The sequence below is a fragment of a genome, unplaced genomic scaffold, assembly GCF_019419815.1.
Source record: "Pyrus x bretschneideri cultivar Hongxiangsu unplaced genomic scaffold, Pyrus_bretschneideri_v1 Contig8, whole genome shotgun sequence".
In the NCBI taxonomy this organism is placed as follows: Eukaryota; Viridiplantae; Streptophyta; class Magnoliopsida; order Rosales; family Rosaceae; genus Pyrus; species Pyrus x bretschneideri.
In genome coordinates, this window is record NW_025999820.1 from 8,610,629 (window position 1) to 8,634,326 (window position 23,698).

Here is a 23,698-nt window from a genome sequence, read left to right on the forward strand (position 1 = left end):
GTGGTGATTACTTCGGTAACTACTAAGTGACATCCTTCTGACTTTGTTCATGATGGTGATGAATAATTGCGTGATGCCATAAGCTCGTGTTCAACTTCCCAGTAAGTCTAGCAGGTAAAAATATGTCTCCATTTATGTAGACCGTTGTTGCATTGTAGGTCTCATATGCATCAATGGTTGATAGTCACTCACTTGCATAAACATTCCTCCCGGTAATAAAACTACGCGACAAACACATTCAAACAGAACACAATTTTTAATACGGTCTCTGTTCGACAAGTATGATGTATTGGTGATTTGGTCTTCGTTTTGATTGTTGGGATGTCAAAATCGTATGCAAAACGAGGATTAATAGTCATATAAATATTAGGATGCTGTCTATTTTGGCGCACATATGGTCTTATATGTCACGTTGGATTCAAGCATCTCTCCAAATTTGAAGGGGACTAAAAAAATGAAACATTGGTATTAGTATCAAACAAGCATGTTACTATATTTGTTAAAGAAAATTAATGAAAATTGTTTGAAAATTTTGAGGTTTAACGACAAGGACAAAATAAAGGGTAAAGTGAATAGTATCAAGATTGATTTTTTAGTGTAAAAATGTGATTTTTCGTTAAAGTGAACAGTATTGGGAGCTTTTCGTTAAAGTTCCCTATTTTTAATGGATGTCCCCTCCTGTGAATTATTTGTCACATATGATGGTTTTTAGGTTAACAATTTTCTCAATTTCGTATTGATTTACTCTTGTACTACAAAAATTGACATGCTTGCTAAGAGTTTGAAAAACTTTAATACACGTGCCCCCCATACGATGATACGACTTACCTCAAATAGAATCAAATGTAAGAGAGTTGGATTCTCTTCCCTCCATATTCCCCTTCCTACCCTCTTCTCTCAATTTCGTCTTCTTCTTTCTCTTTCTGCAAAGAAAGTAAAACAAGATGATGTAGCGTAATATTGAGCGTTCAAATAGGAGAGGAGGAAGGGGAAAGAATCTAAATCTGTATGTAAGTGATTGTGTGAGTTTTGCATGTACAAACAATATAATTGTCATAAGATTCTGCTCTAGCTGTAATGAGTAAGATGGAACCAAATCTTTCCTAATAAAAATTGACGCAAAGGATGCTTCCAACATTAATCAAGGGCCTAACCTCTTCCCCTTTAATGTAAATAATATCGTTTATTCTAGAAAAAAAATAAAAAGAAAAGGTAATGAATATAATAGAGTTGTATAATCATTTGAAAAAGCTAACAAAAATAGAGACAAAAGTAATTTTCACACACAATCATTACATAAGTTTGAAAAGAAGAAAACTTGGTGCAAAAGTTTTATATTAACCGTCTTTGTCAACCAAAGATGCTCCCGCGGCTCATTTTCTAACTTTGGGTTCGAGAGTTGAACAGTTCTCCATATATGAAGAAAAAGGAGACAACGAGCCTATGAAATCGGTATCCCGATATGCAAGTTAAAAGTGAACAAACACAATGAATGACCCCCGATGAAACATTACGTGTAGACAAATGTCTCGCTTGGCACTGAGAATTGGATTGGAATAGATAAACCATTATATCGGATAAGTGGGATTGGGAACGATGCAACATGGAGGGAGAGAGGATGGGGCATGTATAAATGCGATTAATGTGTGTAAGCACGATCGCATATTCAAATCTACAATTTACAATTGTGTTTACATGTATTGCATGTTCGTATTATATCATGTTGTATGTGATTTTGTCAAGTTTAAACTTAGGGTATATTATCCACATACCTTTTTTTACTTCTCACACATTTCTTGTTAATTTCTATCATTTGATCTTCTTCAATTTATTTGATCTGACAGTCGGAAATAAAGAGGGGTGTGGAAAGTTAAAAGTGGTGTGTAGTTCACCGTTGAGAAATATCATTTAAATGTACAAATCTAACACACTTGTTGACACGCCATATTTAATATTAGAGCTGTAGGAAATCTTTAAGAGAAGAGATCCTCATATTTTTTTTAATAAAATGGAGATTAGTTGTGGGGTCCACACTACATTGAACTTTAACGATCCAAACCGTCTATTTTTCAAGTTGCAACTCATAGATCATCCTTGCAAAATATTAGCCAAATTGGAAATGTTTAATACATCTAATTGGGTTCAAAGAAATTAACAAATACTTTGTTATATAATAAACAATGGAATTTTATTTGATAATTAAATAGGCAAATGATTTTGGATTGAATTGAATTTTTGCAAGGATAATCTATGAATCGAGAATTACAAAATAGATATTTCTGATCGTTGAAGTTTGATGTGGAGTGGACCTCACATTGAATCCTCATTTTTTGAAAAAAATGAAGATCTCTTTACATAAAGGGCCTGTATCGTAGAGTATGAATGTGTCCGTTTCAATTTGTGGGTGACAAATATTATTGTAGTTTGCGATTATAAGCATTGGGATTAACCTAAGGACAATCTGTAGCCGTCAAATTCACCCCTAAAGGGCCAAAACCAAACTCAAATCCACATCTAACGGCCAAAAAAGTGGCGGTAAATTAACTAAGCCGTTTACAATTCACTCCCCATCGTTTGAAGAATTTAATAACGGCTCCTCTGTCACAGATGCCGCCATTAACTTTGATATCTCAAAAGGCCACAAGCTTTGCCAAGCTAACAAAAATGGAGCCCCATCCCCCCTACACGCCCTCGTACAGACTGCCCACCTTCACTATCCAGTCCCGTCTCACCCTCTATATATTTAGGCCGGCCATTTTATTCCAACGGAGAAACCGAGGCCTCTTTTGTCCTGTCCTACCTGAAATTGCCAATCACAAGGTTAACAATCGTGGCAACAGGTCACAGATTCGCGGAGTCTGTTTTTGATATAACTCGGCAGAGCGAAAACCTTTTTTCGGTCTTCGAAAATGGAGAAGGTGGAAACTTTGGAGTTGGGTTTTCGGCTTGTGGTTGTTTTAGTTGTGGGTTGTTTGTGTAGGGAGGCTGTTGGCGGCGGTTTTGTGAAGTATGAGACGGGGAGTGGCATGGTGGAGGGAAAACTGAATGTTCATTTGGTGGCGCATTCTCACGATGATGTCGGGTGGTTGAAGACGGTTGATCAGTACTATGTTGGATCAAACAACAGCATTCAGGTCATCCAATAAAAATGGACAATCAAATTTGTATACAATATATGAGTTCGTTTGATCCAGTTCATGTAGAAAACACTTCTGTTGATAAGCGTTTTTGCTAGAAATGCTTTTATCAGAGTCTCTCTGTTGATAAGCGTTTTTGCAAAAAATCCAAGTGCTTTCACTGAAAAGTGGTTTTATGATGCAAAACCACCTTATAAGGTTTTTGCCAAAAGTGCTTTTGATTGTCTTAATATGCTAGTTACTTTAATCATTAACTAGTTAATGAATTTGCTCATTTTGATTAGGGTGCTTGTGTTGAGAATACGTTGGATTCTGTTGTTGAATCGTTGGTTCGTGATCCGAACAGGAAGTTTGTGTTTGCTGAGATGGTAAGAGTAATTAAGCACCCCAACATGATCAAGTTTTTTAAATTTTTAATTCTTTTTGTTTTCTGATTTGTTTAGCATGAATATTAGGCATTCTTCCAAAGATGGTGGTTAACACAAAGTCCGGGAATTCAAGCTCTCGTGCGAAAACTAGTAGATGACGGGCAGTTAGAGTTTTGTGTATGCTTCTATCGACTTGAATCTTTGATTTGCGTAAGGAAATGTGTTTGGTTTGCATCTTTTAATCTGTTACAAGAATTTCTGTTGCATATATAGAAATGGTGGTTGGTGTATGCATGATGAAGCAACAACCCATTACATAGACATGATTGATCAAACGACGCTAGGTCACCGTGCAATAAAGGCGCAGTTCAACAAGACGCCTCGTGCTGGATGGCAGATTGATCCCTTTGGACACTCTGCCGTGCAAGCTTACTTACTCACAGCTGAGGTCAATTTGTTATGCTTCGTTATTTTTCTACGTTGATTTTGTCACGTGCTTGAATCCGAACTTTATTTTGTACTGTATAATTCTGATGGAGTTGATTCTTACAATGTTATTGCAGCTCGGGTTTGATTCTGTGCATTTTGCAAGGATTGATTATCAGGACAGAGCGAAGCGCAAGGAGGATAAGTCTCTCGAAGTTATATGGCGAGGATCCAAAACTTTCGGTTCTTCATCTCAGGTTTAGAACTACAACTCTTGCACTGTTACTATTTTAATTACAAAACTTTTTACTTTCATTTAGGTAAAAAATGTAATTTAATGCATACTATACAACTACCGGGCCTTCTGCAGATTTTTGCCAATGCATTTCCGGTTAACTATAATCCACCTCCCGGTTTCCATTTCGAAGTATTTGACGACGTCATCCCTGTCCAGGTTCTAGTTTCAACAGAGAGTAACTTTTCCCATCAAGTATTTGATGTTCTTTCAGGGTGGATGTAATGAGGTGTCAACTAATCTGTTGAATGATAAAACTGCAGGATAATCCTCTTCTGTTCAACTACAATGTTGAACAGCGTGTAAGCGATTTCATTAGCGCTTCAGTTACCCAAGTAATCACCTTATCCCTTGAGTACATAATGAAGTTTATGCGTTCTTAAGTGCTCCTTTAATTTTCTTATTTTCTTTTATCTCATGGCGAAAGCTGAAGCATGTATATGAGAAATGATTGAATGATCTTGGTGTGCAGGCAAATGTGACAAGGACGAATCACGTTATGTGGACGATGGGTGATGATTTCCAGTACCAATATGCAGAATCATGGTTCAAACAAATGGACAAGTTAATTCACTATGTTAATAAGGTAGAGTTTAATCACAAACCTCATACTATTGTGTGGATTTCAAGTTCAACGTTGCATCATTGAGCTTATTTTTGTTTTCAGGACGGTCGAGTTAATGCCTTGTATTCTACACCATCTATCTATGCCGATGCTAAAAATGCAGCAAACCAGTCATGGCCACTGAAAACTGAGGATTATTTTCCGTGAGTATTATTCTCTCATTTTCCCTCTTTTATCTGCAGAACAGGACTTACTGACTTAATCTATTGCATACCAATGATTGCCAACAGGTATGCAGATGCGGTAGATGCTTATTGGACTGGATTTTTCACTAGTCGCCCAGGTTTGAAGGGATATATCCGCTTGCTAAGCGGATATTATTTGGTATGAAATTAAATTAGTCCTTATGGTAATCATCTATAGCATCTGATGCGTTCTGTCAGTTTTAAGTGCAATCCAAGTGGTACTTTGGTGTGAACTTCTATTTTTGCAAAATAGGCGGCACGAGAACTAGAATTTCTGGCTGGACGGAGAGCAAATGGTTCCAATACTGATGGCCTGGCAGATGCTTTAGGAACCGCACAGCACCATGATGCAGTCACCGGCACTGCCAAACAACATACTACAAATGACTACGCAAAGCGCCTTTTCATCGGAGCTTCTGAGGTCTCCAGCTAGTATCTCCACACATTTTGATCCTTTGATTTTTTGCATTTGTCTCGGACACTGTTATTCATCGTCTGTGCTAAAATCTGCCCAAGATATCTTATGTAGCATAATGACATTTTATAGGCAGAAGCTGTTGTCAGTTCCGCTCTTTTGTGTCTAACTACAAATAAAACAGGAGATCAATGTACAAACTCAACACCGACTTTTGGCCAGGTGATACTTCAATTCAATGTCATCTGTTGCATTAATGCTAATATTCTGGATATACTTATAATTTGCTAATGTTGCATTGTTAAACAGTGTCAATCACTCAATATCAGTTACTGCCCTCCAACAGAGGAAGATATTCCACAAGGGAAGAGCTTGGTATTTTATCTCCTTTTCTTCTAATTTACTTGTGGATAATTCGTGGATGAAATTTTTTGTTTATCGTTTGTTCTCTTCAATTTCAGGTCGTTGTGGCGTATAATCCTCTTGGATGGAATCGGACTGAGATTGTTCGGATTCCTGTGAGCATATGTTATTCGCATTTAGTTTATGCTGTCATACAGTCATAGTGTAGGTTTGCTCACCTTTTCTGTTCAACCAGGTTAATGATGCAACTCTTTCTGTTCAAGATTCTTCGGGAAATATTCTTGAGGTACAATATGTAAGTTTGGACAATGTAACAGCGAATTTAAGAAACTTCTACGTAAAAGCCTACTTGGGACAGCCACCAGACCAAGTTCCAATGTACTGGCTAATCTTTCAAGTCTCCGTGCCGCCACTTGGTTGGAACACATACTTCGTTTCAAGAAGTGCTACCAAACGTAGATGTACGCATCTTTCCTCTTTCCTTCAGGACCTTGGGAATTCCCAGTTGTTATTCCTTGTGAAGCTCATGTGCTCAAAGTATACTAGAATAAATTATGTGCTATCTGCATTTCTTTGTGCCCCTTACTTCTGTAGTGAAGAGCAGAAATGGATTTCTTTCTGAGATGGACAGTCCACAGGATGGGACAATTGAAATCGGACCTGGAGATCTGAAAATGTCGTTTTCTTTAGCTTCGGGACAACTCAATCGGATGTATAATTCTAGAACAGGAGTAAGTTGTTTCACATGTGCAAGTGACATAGTTTAGATTTACAGCCCTCAAAACGAAGAGCCGATTTACTTTATTTATTTAGACTGGTGGAAGTTTAAAGCAATTTTAATTAACAATCATGTATCACCAGGTTGATGTACCGATACAGCAGAGCTACCTCTGGTATGGTTCAAGCAGAGGCGATGCCGATTCCCAGGTGTCGAATATTTCTGCTAGGACTTTGATTTACTTTAGCACGTAATTTCAGTCGATGAAGTGCCTGCTGAACTAATATGCAGTTTATGTTATCTATCCAGCAAGCTTCTGGTGCATACGTATTCCGGCCTAATGGTGCCCCTCCAACTGTTGTATCAAGATCAGTAAGCCTTATTTTGCGTATTATCATGCACTTTCCACGCTTTGAATTACATGGAATTTCACTTTATAAAATAAGGATTGAGGGGTAATATTTGGTTCTTCACTATAAATTCTGAAAGTTTCTTTTATTTTTTTATTCTACAGGTTCCTTTGAAGGTCTTTCGTGGACCGATAGTTGATGAGATTCACCAACAGTTCAGTCCATGGATCTATCAGGTTATTGGCACTTTGTCAAATTGCTTTCTCTGGTTGAAACGTCTTTTGTATCGGAAATGCTTAAATAGCTCACTGAATTTGTTTGTATGAGGTTCTACGTCCGTTAGCGAGCTATACACATCATTTTGGACCCTAATAAAACGTAATACAGAAGTGAAATTGAAGTTGACGTTGTCTTATGTTGTTACCAACTGCATTTTGCTAAACGAAAGATTTCATTTGCTATTAGGTCACTAGACTCTACAGAGACAAAGAGCATGCCGAAGTTGAATATACGGTGAGTCACGCGCCTTCCATTTATTTGGACAATGGAAGCATAATTGCCTTTACTTTGAATGTCCACCGTATTCATCCGGGCCGATGAATCCTCTCTTTACACAAAGCAGTAAAGTATTATCTTGCTAGACTCAAATCATGTAGTTCTGACATATTTTTGTTTTGAAGATCGGTCCTATTCCCACAGACGACAGTGTGGGAAAGGAGGTCATCACAAGAATGACAGCAAACATGGAAACAAACAAGGAGTTCCACACCGATTCTAACGGAAGGGATTTCATTAAACGGGTAACTCCACATACGAATTTCTCATACAAATTAGTATTCTACATGGAAAATTTTAAAGGATGAAGTTTGCTGGTTTATCATTGATTTGTCTTGTGAATTCTTAAATTTGGAAAAGTTAAGTAACACTTAAGTCATGGTTTTGCAGGTACGAGATTATAGACCAGACTGGCCCCTTGTGGTTAATCAACCTGTGGCAGGAAACTATTATCCAGTAATTTCTTCAATTTTCTTACGTGATATACGCACATACACCACAACTAGCTAATCTCATTATATATATGGTGTGATCAGTTAATAGTAATTTTGTTAACGGTAGTTATCTTCTTGTTTTCTCAGCTAAATCTTGGAATGTTTACTTCGGATAACAAATCTGAGTTCTCGGTCTTGGTTGATCGTGCCCTTGGAGGATCAAGCATTGAAGATGGACAAGTAGAGCTGATGCTTCATAGGTGTGATTCCGACAGACTAATTTTCGGTATCTAGGTCAAATAATTGCTTTATTGTGGATATGGATATGTTGACCTAATTCTCTGTGCTTGAAACACAAGGCGTCTACTTGAGGACGATCCGAGTGGACTGGGTGAAGCACTTGATGAAATAGTGTGCATCGAAGAAAATACATGCGAAGGACTAACGGTATCATGTTATACAACAATGGTAGTTTCTATTTCTATGCACTTAGAGTAAAAACGCTTATTTCTTGTACGTTTTATATTTTTTGTAGGTTCGAGGGAACTATTATATGAGCGTAAACCAGGCAGGGTCGGGTGCCCCCTGGCGCCGCACAACTGGCCAGGAAGTTTACTCTCCGCTTCTTCTAGCATTCGCCCATGAGGTATGACTTCACCATAATTACAGAAGACTTAGTAAAGCTTCATTGCTGTTGATCTTATAATATACGATTTTAATTTTCAGAAAATGGAGGATTGGACTGCATCACATTTGACAAAATCATCTACCATGGATTCTAATTACAGCTTGCCTCTCAATGTTGCTTTAATTACTCTTCAGGTAACTGTAAACCACTGAACAACGAGGCGAGTGCTCGTTAATATTCACTCTCTCTGTGGCTCTCTTTCTAACATTCTAGTTTTGCAGGAACTGGATGACGGTAGTGTGCTCCTTCGGTTAGCTCATCTATATGAGGTAAAAAGATACGCAAAAGAACGTGCTAGCGACATAATTGATTTGATAATGCAGTTAATTTAGTTTGTGTTCGCTTCTTTTACGCTGTTGATTCTACCAGGCAGACGAAGATCCTCAATATTCAACACTGGCCAAAGTTGAACTGAAGAAGATGCTTACAGGAAAAGCGGTACATTTTATTGTACATTGTTTTGCCCGACATACGTTTTACAGTACAATTGACGATTGCCATAATGTGCATGTTGGTGATTGTACTTTTCAGATAAAGGAGTTGAAGGAAATGAGCTTGTCTGCAAATCAAGAGAAGTCGGAGATGAAGAAGATGACATGGAAAGTCGAGGGTGACGGTGGAGATGTACCTACACCGGTTAGAGGGGGGCCCGTCGATGGCTCAACTCTTGTTGTTGAGCTTGGACCCATGGAGATACGCACCTTCGTGTTGAGATAACTTGCGGCGCAAGCAATAGGTATGGCATGAAAATTATGTCAGAACTATATACATGATATATAATTCGATTGGACTGAGGTAGCTCCGGTTGGGTGAGAGAGAGAAGCCTCATGTTTATCTATAGAGGAATGTTGAACACACCACCAATCAAGTTACTAAATCACCGACATGGCATGCTATTAGTGAATTATTTTTTGTATATGTGTTAGACTGTGATTGACAGGTACGAAGGACCATAGCTACTTAACTATAAGGAGCGAAACAGTGCCCGATTAGATGCGTTGACTTAAGTTTCTATTTCAGATAAAACAATGTATCATAGACTGAAACAACGCTATACTTACCTTTTTTCCTGTAAACATCTTCTTCAGTTCAACTTTGGCCAATGTCGAAAACTCAGGAACTTTGGCTGCCAAAACACACAACAAACATGGAGGAAGTGAGTGACACATTAGTACCCAGTTCATTCCGGAACAAACACGGAGGGGGAGTGTAAAAATTATTTTCTTACCTCATATAGATGCGCTAGACGAAGCAGTACACTTCCATCTTGCAATTCCTGTAAAACAAGGGTGAGTGAAAAAGTGAGAGTAACAGACGCTCTATATATTCGTTCAACAGTAAATTCACATTTTAAAGTCACCTGAAGAGTAATTAGAGCAACATTGAGAGGCAAATTTTAATTTCGATCCATGGGAGATGTTTTTGTCACATGAGATGCAGTCCAGTCCTCCAATTTCTAAACAATACCAAATATATTACAAGATCAAGAGCTAGTTATGAAATCCAAATCGACATCCTTCAATCCAAACAGACGCTTAATGTAGCAGTCGAGTCATACTTCATGAGTAAAAGCCAGAACAAGTGGAGAGTAAACTTCTTGTCCAGTTGTTCCATGCCAGCAAGCTCCATCCCCTACTCGGTTTATGCTCACATAATAATTTCCTCGAATCTGAAAAGAAAAATATGAACCAAGATAAAGATAACGTGATCAGACGCATAATGAATCTGTTTTGGTGTAAGATTGTACCGTTAGTCCATCGCATTTAATTTTGTTGATGCAGACAATTTCGTCAAGGGCTTCATTCACTCCTTTAGAGTCGTCATACATCAGATGCCTTGCGTTTGAACAACGAAAATCAGGTTAACATGTGGACACATCAAGATTATGATAGTATGTCTAAAACAAACCTGTGAAGCATCAGCTTTACTTCATCTTCAATGCTGGATCCTCCAGTGGCGCGATCAACCAAGACGGAGAATTCAGATTTGTTATCCGATGTAAACATCATCCCAAGATTTAGCTGAAAAACAACATCATACCGCCGTCAATAAGAACCTTAAACAGTTCAAACCATTTTTCATGTGAACTAGTACTGAGAAAATTACTGGCTAGTAGTTTCCTGCTACAGGTTCATTAACCAAACGGGACCAGTCTGATCTATAGTCTCGAACCTGTGAAACTATGATTCGAGTCAGCATTTATATAACCCTTACGAATTAAAAACACTCGAGACAAATTTTCATCTCTTCATCAAGAATTACCCGTTTTATGAAATCCCTCCCGTTTGAATCAGTGTAAAACACTTTCTTTGTGGTCATATTCGTTGTCATTCACGTGATGACGTCTTTTCCCACATGATCTTCTACTGGAATTGGACCGATTTTAAAAATAAAAGTATATCAGAACGACAAACACGGTTGATTTCAGAATAAAGCGTAAATTCTGTTTTTCATGAGAGTAAAATTGTAAGTATATATCGCTCACAGTGTATTCAAATTCAGCGTACTCTTTTATCTTTGTATAGTCTGGTGACCTGATAGATCCATGAGATGAACTTTTGGTGAATCTCATCTAACAGAGGTCCGCGGACAACCTTCAATTGTACCTTTAGAATGGCCAACGATGTATATCAAGCTAAGGCTTCGCAAATACAAAGTGACATGGAAAGATGGCATACTGATTTTGACACAGCATTTGGAAGGAAGTCGCAAGGCCGGAATATGTATGCACCAGATTCTGCTCAATAGATCATACAACTTTATGTTAGCACAAAAGACACAAAGTATTCCAACGACTGGCTTGAGTTCTGCAATTAGGTAAATCGCAACCCTAGCACAGAGATTTGACACTCCGGAACAGTAAACCACCTCCCCTTGCATTATACCAGAAGTAGCTCTGCTGAATTGGTACATCAACCTAGTGATATATGATACATATACAAATCACTCTTTCTTGCATGTAAAGAAAACTATGGAAGTAAGTAAAAATGATTGTGCAAGGCTAGTGTTTGAGAAATGTTAGACAACTTACTCGTGTTTTCATATTATACATCGATTCGAGAGTTCCTGAAGCGGAAGAAAAGGACGTCTTCAGATCTCCAGGTCCGATTTCAACAGTCTCATTCTGCGGACTTTCCATCACAGCGGAGGAAATTCCTGGAGGAATCTTGAAGAACAAGATTCGCGTCGTTAACCTGGTTGAAATTGTCACTCTCAAGTTATATTGAAAAGGAAGGCAAGTTTGTTATCAGATAAGAAGGGAAACTTGCTAACTTCAGAAAAACTCACCGGTATCCTGACAATCTCAGTTCGATTCCATCCAAGCGAATTATATGCCACCACAACCTGAAGTTTACAATTAAAAGAGAATGATAGAAAGAAATGGCACCGGAAACTAGTCCATAAGATCAGAAAATAGAAGAAGAATTACCAATCCTCTACTTATATTTTCTTCTCGATCAACCTCTCTCGATCTTTCTTCACAGTCTGCAACCATGTTTCTCGAGGTAAGAGTCCCGAAACCCTAATTTCCTCTTCACGCCCTCGATTAATTTCCGCACTGCAAGTTCAAATACCCCCAAATTCATCATCTTTCTTGGGAATTAGGGTTTAAATTTAAGGAAATTTGTTTGTTTAATTGGTCCGTTTGCGTTGCTGGACAGGCGACAATGATCTGCATTGATAATTCGGAGTGGATGCGGATCGAGCGATTACACTCCGTCGAGGTTTCAAGCTTAGGCCCATGCTGTCAATCTGATCTGCGGAGATTTCTAACTTCTGATTCTTTATTGTTATATGTTCCTGTTATTCTTTGTTTGGTTGCTGGGTAGTTCGAGATAGGATAGGAAAACTTGGAATGCCTCAGCTGGTTGAGCTCAGCGTAACTTTTGCTGAAATCACCCAGTTCATGTCCGTTGCCAACTTGTGCTGAAAGATGCTTCTACTTGGCAGCAAATCTCGCCAACCTTTAGTGATCGTCTATCAACTCAGGTTCTGACCTTTAAGCTTGTAGATTGAAATTTGGATCAATGTTTGTTCGCCTGGTCAGAAAGCTCCGTATCTACACCAGTACATTGATCTTTATCACATTCACTTCATACGGCTTCAGATAAACTCATGGCGTTCGAGCAAAAGACTTGCAACATTGATATGCATCTCTGCATTGAATTAATATTTACATTGTTCCCCACGACGATGTTTTTACTTAGGTGTTCTTTGTTGTTAATGGTGATTACTTCGGTATCTACTAAGTGACATCCTTCTCGCTTTGTTCATGATGGTGATAAATAAATGTGTGATGCCATAAACTCGTGTTCAACTTCCCAATAAGTCTAGCAGATAAAACATCTGTCTCCAGTAATGTCGTTGTTCGACAACTAGCAACAAGAAATATGCTACATAAACCGCTGTTGGATTGTAGATCTCATATGCATCAACGATTGGTCTAAGCAGTCCTCCCGATAATAAATCTACACGACAAACACATTCAAACAAAACACAATTTTTTAATACGGTCTCTGTTCGGCAGTATGTATGTATTGGTGATTTGGTCTTCGTCTTGATTGTTGGGATATCAAAATCGTATGGTAACGAGGATTATTAGTCATATAAATATTCGGATGCTGTCTATTTTGGCACACATGTATGCTATTATATGTCACGTTGAATTCAAGCATCGCTCCAAATTTCAAAGGGATTAAAAAATTGAAACATTGGTAATGGTATTAATTAAACAAGCATGTTATTATATTTTTAATCGATGTTCCCTCCTGTTAATTATCTGTCACATTTGATGTTTTTTGGGTTAACAATTTTCATTTAAACGCAGATGGCACACCCCTTAAATTTTGATCATACACGTAGTTTGCAATTGAGAAATATCATTTAAATGTACAAATCTAACACACTTGTTGGCATGTCATATTTAATATTAAGGTTTTTTCATTAGTACCCCACATAATGTTGAATACACAGCCCACATAAATATGTATTATTAAGTAACTCATGTACACATGAAATGACTATTTAGCCCCAAAAAAATTAAAAGAAGTTCAATACACAAATTATTTACTAATATGAACCCTAACTTTAAATTGGTTGTCTAAACCCAAACCCTAAAATCCTAAAACCCCTAATTGACAAAAACCCCCAAATTGATAGAAACCTAAACCCTAAAAATAAAAAAATGTTACGAATTCGAAACCAGACGTACATTATGGATTTTGTAAGAGCTACAACATTTTTTTTGTTATCAAAATCTATAACTACTCCAAAACAAATTTTCGATACCTCAAAAAAAAAAAAAAAAAAAAAAAGAAGAATAAATCCATTATAACACAAACAAATTTTTCTCTAAGTGGGAAGTTTGACAGTTGGCACTACTTTCTTTTTGAGTTTTGTACCGTAAAAAGAAAGGAACTCTAATGAAAAATGCTTGAAAACTTTGAGTTTTAACGATAAGGACAAAATAAACGGTAAAGTGAATAGTACTAGAATTGACTTTTTACTGTAAAAATATGGTTTTTCGTTAAAATGAACAGTAACGGAAGTTTTTCGTTAAAGTTCCCTAAAAAGAATTGAACCCATTATAATTTTGAAAAAAGAAAAATCACCCATGTCCTATCATTTTGTTTTTTTGGGTCAAAATTTTGTGAGATTGACTCTAGAGGAGTAACAGATAGGGATACAAATTTTGGATTTGTGCTCTACCAATAAAATAAACCAACAATCGAATGTCATGTAATTGACCTCATAATTAGCATTTACATGTTTAGCAAGAGTCTTGAAATTTGGAGATGTGGTGAGAATGAACAATGAGAGAATGTTGAATGTATGTGAAAAATGTGGGATGTATGTAGAAAGTTTGGGGTGTGAAGGTAGTATAGGAAAGTATGTTGAGTGTACTAAGATAAATTTTGATTGACAAAGTAAATGTGAGGTGTGACAAATATTACTATAGTTTGCGATTATATGCAAGTGGCTTTTTACCATAGTAGTGGAAAAGAGTTGAATCATTATGTGGTGGCTAATCTAATAAAATTTATCGTTCGACAAAACTCAAAAAAAAAACATAAATCCACATCCAACGGCCAAAAAGTGGCGGTAATTTAACGGTAATTTAACCCATCCGTTTACAATTCCCCCCCGCGCAGGGGTTTGAAGAATTTAATAACGGCTCCTCTGTCCCCAGATTCCGCCATTCAATTTGATATCTCAAAAGGCCACAAGCTTTGTCAAACTCGGACAAATGGAGCCCCATCCCCACTACACGCCCTCGTACAGACTGTCCCCCTTCATTATCCAGTCCCGTCTCACCCTCTATATATTTAGGCCGGCCATTTTGTTTCAATGGAGAAACCGAGGCCTCTTTTGTCCTGTCCTACCCGAAACTCCCAATCACAAGGTTAACAACCGTGGCAACAGGTCACAGACTCACGGAGTCTGTTTTCGATATAACCCGGCAGAGCGAAAACCCATTTTTGCACTTCAAAAATGGGAAAGGCGGAAACTTTGGAGTTGGGTTTTCGGCTTGTGGTTGTTTTGGTTGTGGGTTGTTTGTGTAGGGAGGCTGTTGGCGGCGGTTATGTGAAGTATGAGACGGGGAGTGGCGTGGTGGAGGGGAAACTGAATGTTCATTTGGTGGCGCATTCGCACGATGATGTCGGGTGGTTGAAGACGGTTGATCAGTACTATGTTGGATCAAACAACAGCATTCAGGTCATACAATAATAGACAATCAAGTTTGTATATAATATATGAGTTCGTTTGATATGGTTTATGCACCTAATAAGCGTTTTTGCTAGAAATGATTTTGATCACTAAAAAGTAGTTTTTATGATGCAAAAACAGCATATAAGGTTTTTGCCAAAAGTGCTTTTGATTGTCTTAATGTGCTAATTACTTTAATCATTAACTAGTTAATGAATTTGCTCATTTTGATTAGGGTGCTTGTGTTGAGAATACGTTGGATTCTGTTGTTGAATCGTTGGCTCGTGATCCGAACAGGAAGTTTGTGTTTGCTGAGATGGTAAAGCCAGTAATTAAGCTCCACAACATGATAAAGTTTTTCAATTTTTAGTTCTTTTTGTTTTCTGATTTGTTTAGCATGAATTTTAGGCATTCTTCCAAAGATGGTGGTTAACACAAAGTCCGGAAATTCAAGCTCTCGTGCGAAAACTAGTAGATGACGGGCAGTTAGAGTTTGTGTATGCTTCTATCGACTTGAATCTTTGATTTGCGTAAGGAAATGTGTTTGGTTTGCATCTTGTAATCTGTTTCAAGCAATTCTGTTGTATATATAGAAATGGTGGTTGGTGTATGCATGATGAAGCAACAACCCATTACATAGACATGATTGATCAAACGACGCTAGGTCACCGTGCAATAAAGGCGCAGTTCAACAAGACGCCTCGTGCTGGATGGCAGATTGATCCCTTTGGACACTCTGCCGTGCAAGCTTACTTACTCACCGCTGAGGTCATTTTGTTATTTGAGTCCTCAATGCTTCATCATTTTTCTATGTTGGTTTAGTCACATGATTGAATCTTAACTTTATTTGGTATCGTATAATTCTCATGGAGTTGATTCTTACAATGTTCTTGCAGCTCGGGTTTGATTCTGTGCATTTTGCAAGGATCGATTATCAGGACAGAGCGAAGCGCAAGGTGGATAAGTCTCTTGAGGTTATATGGCGTGGATCCAAAACTTTCGGTTCTTCATCTCAGGTTTAGAACTACAACTGCTGCACTGTTACCATTTTAATTACAAAACTTTAACTTTCCCTTAATTCAAAAATGTAATCTAAAGCTTACATACAACTACCCTGGCCCTTTGCAGATTTTTGCCAATGCTTTTCCAGTTCACTATAGTCCACCTCCCGGTTTCCATTTCGAAGTATTTGACAACTTCGAGCCTGTCCAGGTTCTAGTTTCAACAGAGTAACTTTTCACCATCAAGTACTCGATGTTCTTTCAGGGTGGATGTAATGAGGTATCAACTAATCTGTTGAATGATAAAACTGCAGGATAATCCTCTTCTGTTCGACTACAATGTTGAACAGCGTGTCAGCGATTTCATCAGCGCTTCACTTACCCAAGTAATCACCTTATCCCTTGAGTATATAATGAAGTTTTAATGTTCCTAAATGCTCCTTTAAATTTTCTTATAAACTTCTGTTTTATCTAATGGTTAAAGTTGAAGCATGTATATGATAAATGATTGAATGATCTTTCTGTGCAGGCAAATGTGACAAGGACGAATCACATTATGTGGACGATGGGAGATGATTTCCAGTACCAATATGCAGAATCATGGTTCAAACAAATGGACAAGTTAATTCACTATGTTAATAAGGTGGAGTTTAATCACAAACCTCATACTATTATGCGGATTTCAAGTTCGAAGTTGCATCATTGAGCTTATTTTTGTTTTCAGGACGGTCGAGTTAATGCCTTGTATTCTACACCATCTATCTATACCGATTCTAAAAATGCAGCAAACCAGTCATGGCCACTGAAAACTGAGGATTATTTTCCGTGAGTATTATTCTCTCATATTCCCAATGATTGCCAGAGATAAATAAATGTGAAAGCAAAGAACCTTCCCAGAGATAAATAAATGCCTACAGAACAGGACTTACTGACTTAATCTATTGCATACCAATGATTGCCAACAGGTATGCAGATGCGGTAGATGCTTATTGGACTGGATTTTTCACTAGTCGCCCGGGTTTGAAGGGATATATCCGCTTGCTAAGCGGATATTATTTGGTATAAAATCAAATTAGTCTTTATAGTAATCATCTATAGCTTCTGATGCATTCTGTCAGTTTTAAGTGCAATCCAAGTGGTACTTTGGTGTGAACTTCTATTTTTGCAAAATAGGCGGCACGAGAACTAGAATTTCTGGCTGGAAGGAAAGCAAATGGTTCCAATACCGATGGCCTTGCAGATGCTTTAGGAATCGCACAGCACCATGATGCAGTCACCGGCACTGCCAAACAACATACTACAGATGACTACGCAAAGCGCCTTTTCATTGGAGCTTCTGAGGTCTCCAGCTAGTATCTCTACACATTTTGGTCCTTTGAGTTTTTGCATTTGTCTCCGACACTGTTATTCATCGTCTGTGCTAAAATATGCCTTAGATATCTTATGTAGCATATGACATTTTATAGGCAGAAGCTGTTGTCAATTCCGATCTTTTGTGTCTAACTACAAATAAAACAGGAGATCAATGTACTAACTCAACACCGACTTTTAGCCAGGTGATACTTCAATTCATTGTCATTTGGATTATTGATGCTAATTTTCTGGATATACTTATAATTTGCTAATTTTGCATCGTTAAACAGTGTCAATTACTCAATATCAGTTACTGCCCTCCAACAGAGGAAGATATTCCACAAGGGAAGAGCTTGGTAATTTATCTCCTTTTTCTTCTAATTTACTTGTGGACATTTCGCAGATGAAACCTTTTGTTTATCGTTCGTTCTCTTAAATTTCAGGTCGTTGTGGCATATAATCCTCTCGGATGGAATCGGACTGAGACTGTTCGGATTCCTGTGAGCATATGTTCTTCGCATTTAGTTTATGCTGTCATAGTGTAGGTTTGCTCATTTTTTCTGTTCAACCAGGTTAATGATGCAACTCTTTCTGTTCAAGATTCTTCGGGAAATATTCTTGAGGTACAATATGTAAGTTTGGACAATGTAACAGCCAATTTAAGAAACTTCTATGTAAAAGCCTACTTGGGACAGCCACCAGACCAATTTCCAAAGTACTGGCTAATCTTTCAAGTCTCCGTGCCGCCACTTGGTTGGAACACATACTTCGTTTCAGGAAGAGCTACCAAACGTAGATGTACGCATCTTTCCCCTTGAGGATTCTCAAGTGTTATTTCTTATGAAGCTCATGTGCTCAAAGTATACTAGAATAAATTATGTACTATCTGCATTTCTTTGCCCTTTCTTCTGTAGTGAAAAGCGGAAATGGATTTCTTTCGGCGATGGACAGTCCACAGAATGAGACAATCGAAATCGGACCTGGAGATCTGAAAATGTCGTTTTCTTTAGCTTCGGGACAACTCAATCGGATGTATAATTCTAAAACAGGAGTAAGTTGTTTCACATGTGCAAGTGACATAGGTTTAGATTTACAGCCCTCAAAATGAAGAGCCGGTTTACGTTATTTATTTAGACTGGTGGAAGTTTAAAGCAATTTTAATTAACAATCATGTTCACCAGGTTGATGTACCGATACAGCAAAGCTACCTCTGGTATGGTTCAAGCACAGGAGATGCCGATTCCCAGGTGTCGAATATTTCTGCTAGGACTTTGATTTACTTTAGCACGTAATTCTGGTTGATGAAGTGCCTGCTGAACTAACATGCAGTTTATGTGATCTATCCAGCAAGCTTCTGGTGCATACATATTCCGGCCTAATGGCGCCCCTCCAACTGTTGTGTCAAGATCAGTAAGCCTTATTTTGCGTATTATCATGCACTTTCCATGCTTTGAATTAGATGGAATTTCACTTTATAAAATAAGGATTGAGAGATAATATCTGGTTCTTCACTATAAATTCTTAAAGTTTTTATTTTATTCTACAGGTTCCTTTGAAGGTCTTTCGTGGACCGATAGTTGATGAAATTCACCAACAGTTCAGTCCATGGATCTATCAGGTTATTGACACTTTGTCAAATTGCCTTCTCTGGTTGAAACGTCTTTTGTATCGGAAATGCTTAAATAGTTCACTGAATTTGTTCATATGAGGGTTTACGTCCATTAGCGAGCTATACACATCATTTTGGACCCTAATAAAACATAATACAGAAGTGAGGAAGTTGACATTGTCTTATGTTGTTACCAACCGTATTTTTCTGAACGAGAGATTTCATTTGTTATTAGGTTACTAGACTTTACAGAGACAAAGAGCATGCCGAAGTTGAATATACGGTGAGTCATGCACCTTCCATTTTATTTGGAATGGAAACATAATTGCCTTTACTTTGAATGTCCACCGTATTCATCTGGGCCGATGAATCCTTTCTTTAGGCAAAGCAAAAGCAGTAAAGTACTTGGTAGACTCAAATCATGTAGTTCTGACATATTTTTGTTTTGAAGATCGGTCCTATTCCCACAGACGACGGTGTTGGAAAGGAGGTGATCACAAGAATGACAGCAAACATGGACACAAACAAGGAGTTCTACACCGATTCTAACGGAAGGGATTTCATTAAACGGGTAACTCCATTATGAGTTTCTCATACAAATTAGTATTCTCCACCGAAAATTTTAACAGATGAAGTTTTCTGGTTTATCATTGTCTCGTGAATTCTTAATTTGGAAAAGTGAAGTAACACATTAGTCATGGTTTTTGCAGGTACGAGATTATAGACCAGACTGGCCCCTTGTGGTTAATCAACCTGTGGCAGGAAACTATTATCCTGTAATTTCTTCAATTTTCTTCCATGATATACGCACATACACCACAACTAGCTAATTTCATTTAATAAATGGTGTGATCAGTTAATAGTAATTTTGTTCACGGTAGCTATCTTCCTTCTTTTTTTCAGCTAAATCTTGGAATGTTTACTTCGGATAACAAATCCGAGTTCTCAGTCTTGGTTGATCGTGCCACTGGAGGATCAAGCATTGAAGATGGACAAATAGAGATGATGCTTCACAGGTTTGATTCTGACAGACAAATTTTCGGCATCTAGGTCAAATAATTGCTTTATTCTGGATATGGATATGTTGACCTAATTCTTCCGTGCTTGAAACACAAGGCGTATACTTGAGGATGATTCGAGAGGAGTGGGTGAAGCACTTGATGAAACAGTGTGCATCGAAGAAAATACATGCGAAGGACTAACGGTATCATGCTATACAACAATAGTAGTTTCTATTTCTATGCAATGAGAGTAAAAACGCTTATTTCTTGCACATTTTATATTTTTTGCAGGTTCGAGGGAAATATTATATGAGCGTAAACCAGGCAGGGTCAGGTGCCCCCTGGCGCCGCACAACTGGCCAGGAAGTTTACTCTCCGCTTCTTCTAGCATTCGCCCACGAGGTATGACTTCACCATAATTACAGAAGAGTTTGTAAAGCTTCATTGCTGTTGACCTTATAATATATGATTTTAATATTTCAGAAAATGGAGGATTGGACTGCATCACATTTGACAAAATCATCTACCATGGATCCTAATTACAGCTTGCCTCTCAATGTTGCTTTGATTACTCTTCAGGTGACAGTAAACCACTGAACAATGACACAAGTGCTCGCTAATTGTCTCTCTCTCTCTCTCTCTCTCTCTCTCTCTCTCTAACATTCTAGTTTTGCAGGAACTGGATGACGGTACTGTGCTCCTTCGGTTAGCTCATCTATATGAGGTAAAAATATAAGCAAAAGAACATGCTACAGTGACATAATTGATTTGATAATGCAATTAATTTAGTTTGTCTTTGCGTCTTTTATGCTGTTGATTCTAACAGGCAGCCGAAGATCCTCAATATTCAACACTGGCCAAAGTTGAACTGAAGAAGATGTTTACAGGAAAAACGGTAGGTTTTATGTTACATTATTTTGCCCGACATATGTTTTCGGGATTATTGGCGGTTGCCATAATGTGCTTGTTGGTGATTGTATTTCAGATAAAAGAGGTGAAGGAAGTGAGCTTGTCTGCAAACCAAGAGAAGTCGGAGATGAAGAAGATGACATGGAAAGTCGAGGGTGACGGGGGAGATGAACCTGCACCGGTTAGAGGGGGGCCTGTCGATAGCTCAGCTCTTGTTGTTGAGCTTGGAACCATGGAGATCCGCACCTTCGTGTTGAAATTTTAGATGCTGTGTTTTTTTATTTTTGTTATAACTTGCAGCGCAAGCAATAGGTGTGGCATGAAAATTATGTCAGAACTATATGAATGACATATAATTCGATTGTATTAAGGTAGTAAATTAATGAGTATTGTGAAACTAATTATAAAAGTGGGTGAGAGTGAGGACGGGAGAGAGAGAAGGGCTCATATTTATCTATAGAGGAATGTTATACCGTGGACAAGTAGGTTGTGGTGTACTGCAGCGACATTGAAAATAAATGGGCATCATCAAAGTCTCTGAGTTGTGTACCGACCACAGAGATTTGCAAGACGTTGTTTTCTATCAAGGAAACTTATTATGCTTTGTGTTGAGACCGAAAAACTGTAATGATCGATTCTAGCCTTAACGTGATAACGGTGAAGTAGGAGGCGCAGGCTTCTCGGGCACTATTAGCTTGAATCATCGGGGGATTTGCTTTTAATAGAGATATATTGTCAAAAAAATGAGACGTTATGAAGATTATGTGGATGTGTGGCGTGATATTGATATCAAACGCAAGGTTTCCACATTGAATGCAGACAAGAAGCAATGGGTTGAGGTTGATCGTATCAATGACCACATACTGATCGTGGGGCACGAAATTGGAGTGTACAGCTTAGATTTTGAACAAACATGCCGCTCGTGTATCATACGAGTGGTAACATCTAACGGCCCCCAACTTGGACCTGCGTGTCAAGCAAGAAAAGAAAGAGCGCAAAAGAAGAAGAACAAGACGTGTACCTAGACTTCGACATGTTAGATAAATTGGATTTGGGATGTTGATCACTACGAAATTAATTAGGTTGTATAGCGATTTTGTAACTCAGCTTCAAACAAAACTGAAACACTCTCCATAGCACCCAAAACTGCATTGTAAGAAACACATTTCGTTGAACCCCTTTGGCTTCCTTTGCACGTCCCCACATTTCCCTGTAGAACACACTACTCTAGCTAACTTGAGAAACCAAGTGTGCAAATCTCAATTTTAGTTTGCATCGCAATGCTCATTTTTTTTTTTCACATTTTGATATCTAAAGATTGGTTTTTAAAACAAATATAAAAAAAAAAAAAAGTTTAAAGAACGATACCAAACCGTCTCTAAAATTTCAACAAGAAAGTGTGAATCTCCATGGGTCCGAGCTCAACAAGAAGACTTGAATTATTCACAGGACCTCCTCTCACCGGTGTAGGTTCTTCTGCGCCATCTCCCTCGACCTTCCATGCCTTCCTCTTCATCTCTGACTTCTCTTGGTTTGTAGACAAGCTCACTTCCTTCACCTCCCTTATCTGAAAGTTTAAAACACACCACCAATCAAGTTGCTAAATCACCTCCCTTATCTAATGAGTTTTAAACATGTTTTCTAATGTAAAAAGTTCACTTGATCAGTTTTTACACATGTTTCCTAATCAAAAAGGCATTAGGCGGCAGTCAAGTGCCTAACGCCTAGGCCCTATATTTTAAGTATAAGTAAGTTTATTATATAACATATAAATAAATATCTATTTATACTTAAAAAATTATAATTGATTGAGATATATAAATTGTAAAATTAAATGATATATATATATAATAAAGTATTAAAACATATCGAAAACATAAGGAATAAGCATATAATGCATATTCATTCAAATATTTAACAAGTCTCTTACAATTCATTGAAAAAACTGAAATGCAAAATTAAAATCTATTTTTTGTCTGAGTGAGAGTCACGACCTAAGTGGGTATAGATGGGCTAGGCGGTCTAAATTGGTTAGGTAGGCGCTTAGGTAAAGCGCCATTTCTTTTAGGTGCCCTTTCTTCTAGACGGAAATTTTAAGAACAATGTAAAATGTACCTAGAGACTTGATGGTCTAGAGAGACTGTGACAATGAAAAATAAGGGAGTCCCCAAATGAAAAAAAAAGGATCCTTGAAATGAGGGTGAAAGAGCCCTATTGTAGAACAAGGGTTTCTACATTACCTACTCTTATACGTGGAAGTGAGATAAAAAACAGAGAACTAAATATGTATGACAATCGGGTAAACTGACCGACTCATTCAATATGTTTGTAGTTGTACTGACATGAGACGAGATCAAACGATATCTAATTCAAAGAAACTTATTCAGTTGTCAAATCTAAAATTTCATCCTAAATATGACCAAAAGAATGACACAAACAAATTGAGTTAACCTCTCAACGTCGTCGTCATCAGTTAAACTTTCTTTTCGTTTTTTCCCTCCAAAAATAGAAAAAGATAAACACAAAAAATCGTTAACAGTTACTCGCGCGGCAAGGCG

The 23,698-nt window shown here is 37.8% G+C and overlaps 2 protein-coding genes across 2 annotated transcripts; both read left to right on the top strand.

The window, feature by feature from the left end:
• Positions 1-2,909: 2,909 nt before the first annotated feature.
• On the top strand, positions 2,910-9,395 carry LOC103967793 (alpha-mannosidase-like). The gene is made up of 29 exons (XM_048575236.1): positions 2,910-3,134; positions 3,422-3,505; positions 3,593-3,682; positions 3,759-3,953; positions 4,069-4,188; positions 4,302-4,385; positions 4,490-4,561; positions 4,699-4,812; positions 4,894-4,994; positions 5,082-5,175; positions 5,290-5,457; positions 5,584-5,673; positions 5,761-5,826; positions 5,913-5,969; positions 6,050-6,269; positions 6,409-6,545; positions 6,676-6,741; positions 6,842-6,904; positions 7,047-7,118; positions 7,348-7,395; positions 7,563-7,682; positions 7,828-7,893; positions 8,019-8,131; positions 8,231-8,318; positions 8,407-8,517; positions 8,598-8,693; positions 8,781-8,828; positions 8,929-8,997; positions 9,091-9,395. Exons 1-29 carry the CDS (start codon positions 2,910-2,912, stop codon positions 9,274-9,276), a joined length of 3,063 nt encoding a protein of 1,020 aa, XP_048431193.1. The 3' UTR covers positions 9,277-9,395.
• Positions 9,396-15,051: 5,656 nt separating this feature from the next.
• On the top strand, positions 15,052-21,587 carry LOC103967794 (alpha-mannosidase-like). Its single transcript, XM_048575237.1, has 29 exons — positions 15,052-15,276; positions 15,503-15,586; positions 15,676-15,764; positions 15,861-16,035; positions 16,164-16,283; positions 16,396-16,479; positions 16,583-16,654; positions 16,798-16,911; positions 16,993-17,093; positions 17,234-17,327; positions 17,442-17,609; positions 17,735-17,824; positions 17,912-17,977; positions 18,065-18,121; positions 18,194-18,413; positions 18,536-18,672; positions 18,803-18,868; positions 18,969-19,031; positions 19,168-19,239; positions 19,466-19,513; positions 19,682-19,801; positions 19,941-20,006; positions 20,134-20,246; positions 20,347-20,434; positions 20,523-20,633; positions 20,715-20,810; positions 20,908-20,955; positions 21,058-21,126; positions 21,217-21,587. Exons 1-29 carry the CDS (start codon positions 15,052-15,054, stop codon positions 21,403-21,405), a joined length of 3,045 nt encoding a protein of 1,014 aa, XP_048431194.1. The 3' UTR covers positions 21,406-21,587.
• The last annotated feature ends 2,111 nt before the right edge of the window (positions 21,588-23,698 follow it).